Source organism: Octopus bimaculoides, chromosome 30, assembly GCF_001194135.2.
Source record: "Octopus bimaculoides isolate UCB-OBI-ISO-001 chromosome 30, ASM119413v2, whole genome shotgun sequence".
Lineage (NCBI taxonomy): Eukaryota > Metazoa > Mollusca > Cephalopoda > Octopoda > Octopodidae > Octopus > Octopus bimaculoides.
Genome location: NC_069010.1, coordinates 3,879,821 through 3,880,656, shown reverse-complemented (window position 1 = coordinate 3,880,656; position 836 = coordinate 3,879,821). Strand labels below are relative to the sequence as shown.

General features: G+C 37.2%; 1 protein-coding gene across 1 annotated transcript in view; it reads left to right on the top strand.

Annotated features, from left to right (window-relative positions):
• Nucleotides 1–836, top strand: part of LOC106867258 (acyl-CoA dehydrogenase family member 10) — a 49,638-nt gene that overhangs the window by 14,612 nt on the left and 34,190 nt on the right. The window contains exon 8 of the mRNA XM_052978082.1: nt 301–482. Coding sequence (XP_052834042.1) covers nt 301–482 — 182 coding nt within the window. The remainder of the gene's footprint in view (nt 1–300; nt 483–836) is intronic.

Below are 836 nucleotides of genomic sequence, written 5' to 3'. Positions count from 1 at the left end.
GGAATAAACATTTAAAGATGTTTTTGTTACATGTTATTGTTTATATTGAATAAAATTTTATTCAACAAAAACATCTTTAAATGGCAGGTCTGATCGTCTGCCAAGCAAATGGGAAACAGTAATTGAAGTAGATGGTGAATATGCTCCGGAATAATTATTTAAAGATGTTTTCATTACATATTGCTATTGTTTTTGTTGAATAAAATTTGTTGAAAAAAAAGCCGCAATAATTATGCACCAACCTAATATATCCTGGTCCATGTTGTTACTAATTCCTTTTTTCCTGTGTCTTCATTCCAGTGTTCTGGGGACTGAATTTTATGTGATGGGTTTGGTTCCTGGCGTCCTCTACCTTGACCCACTCCTGCCAAACAAGTCCGACCATGAACGCCACAGCATCTACACGGCCATGATCGACGCTCTCTGTAAGATACATTCTGTTGATATCGGCAAAGCGGACCTTGACAGCTTTGGGAAGAAAGGTAAGTGGAAGAGGAGAGGGTGGGGAGATGATGTTTGTGGCAGTGGCCTGCTGAGTATACACATAAACATACATACACACACACATACATGTACATACACACATGTATATATATACATACACACACTTATACACACACACACACACACACCGTGTTTTTCTCCTTGTCTCCGTATTCTTTCTGTTGAAGAGCGTAGCTCGAAACGTCAAAGACTTTCCGTATTCCCGAGCGTCATACTAATATATCCTTTTGTTATTTACACCACCTGTCCTCGTCTGTTGTTATTATTTGTATATTCTCCCATATATATATATATATATATATATATATATACATACACACATACACAGACAC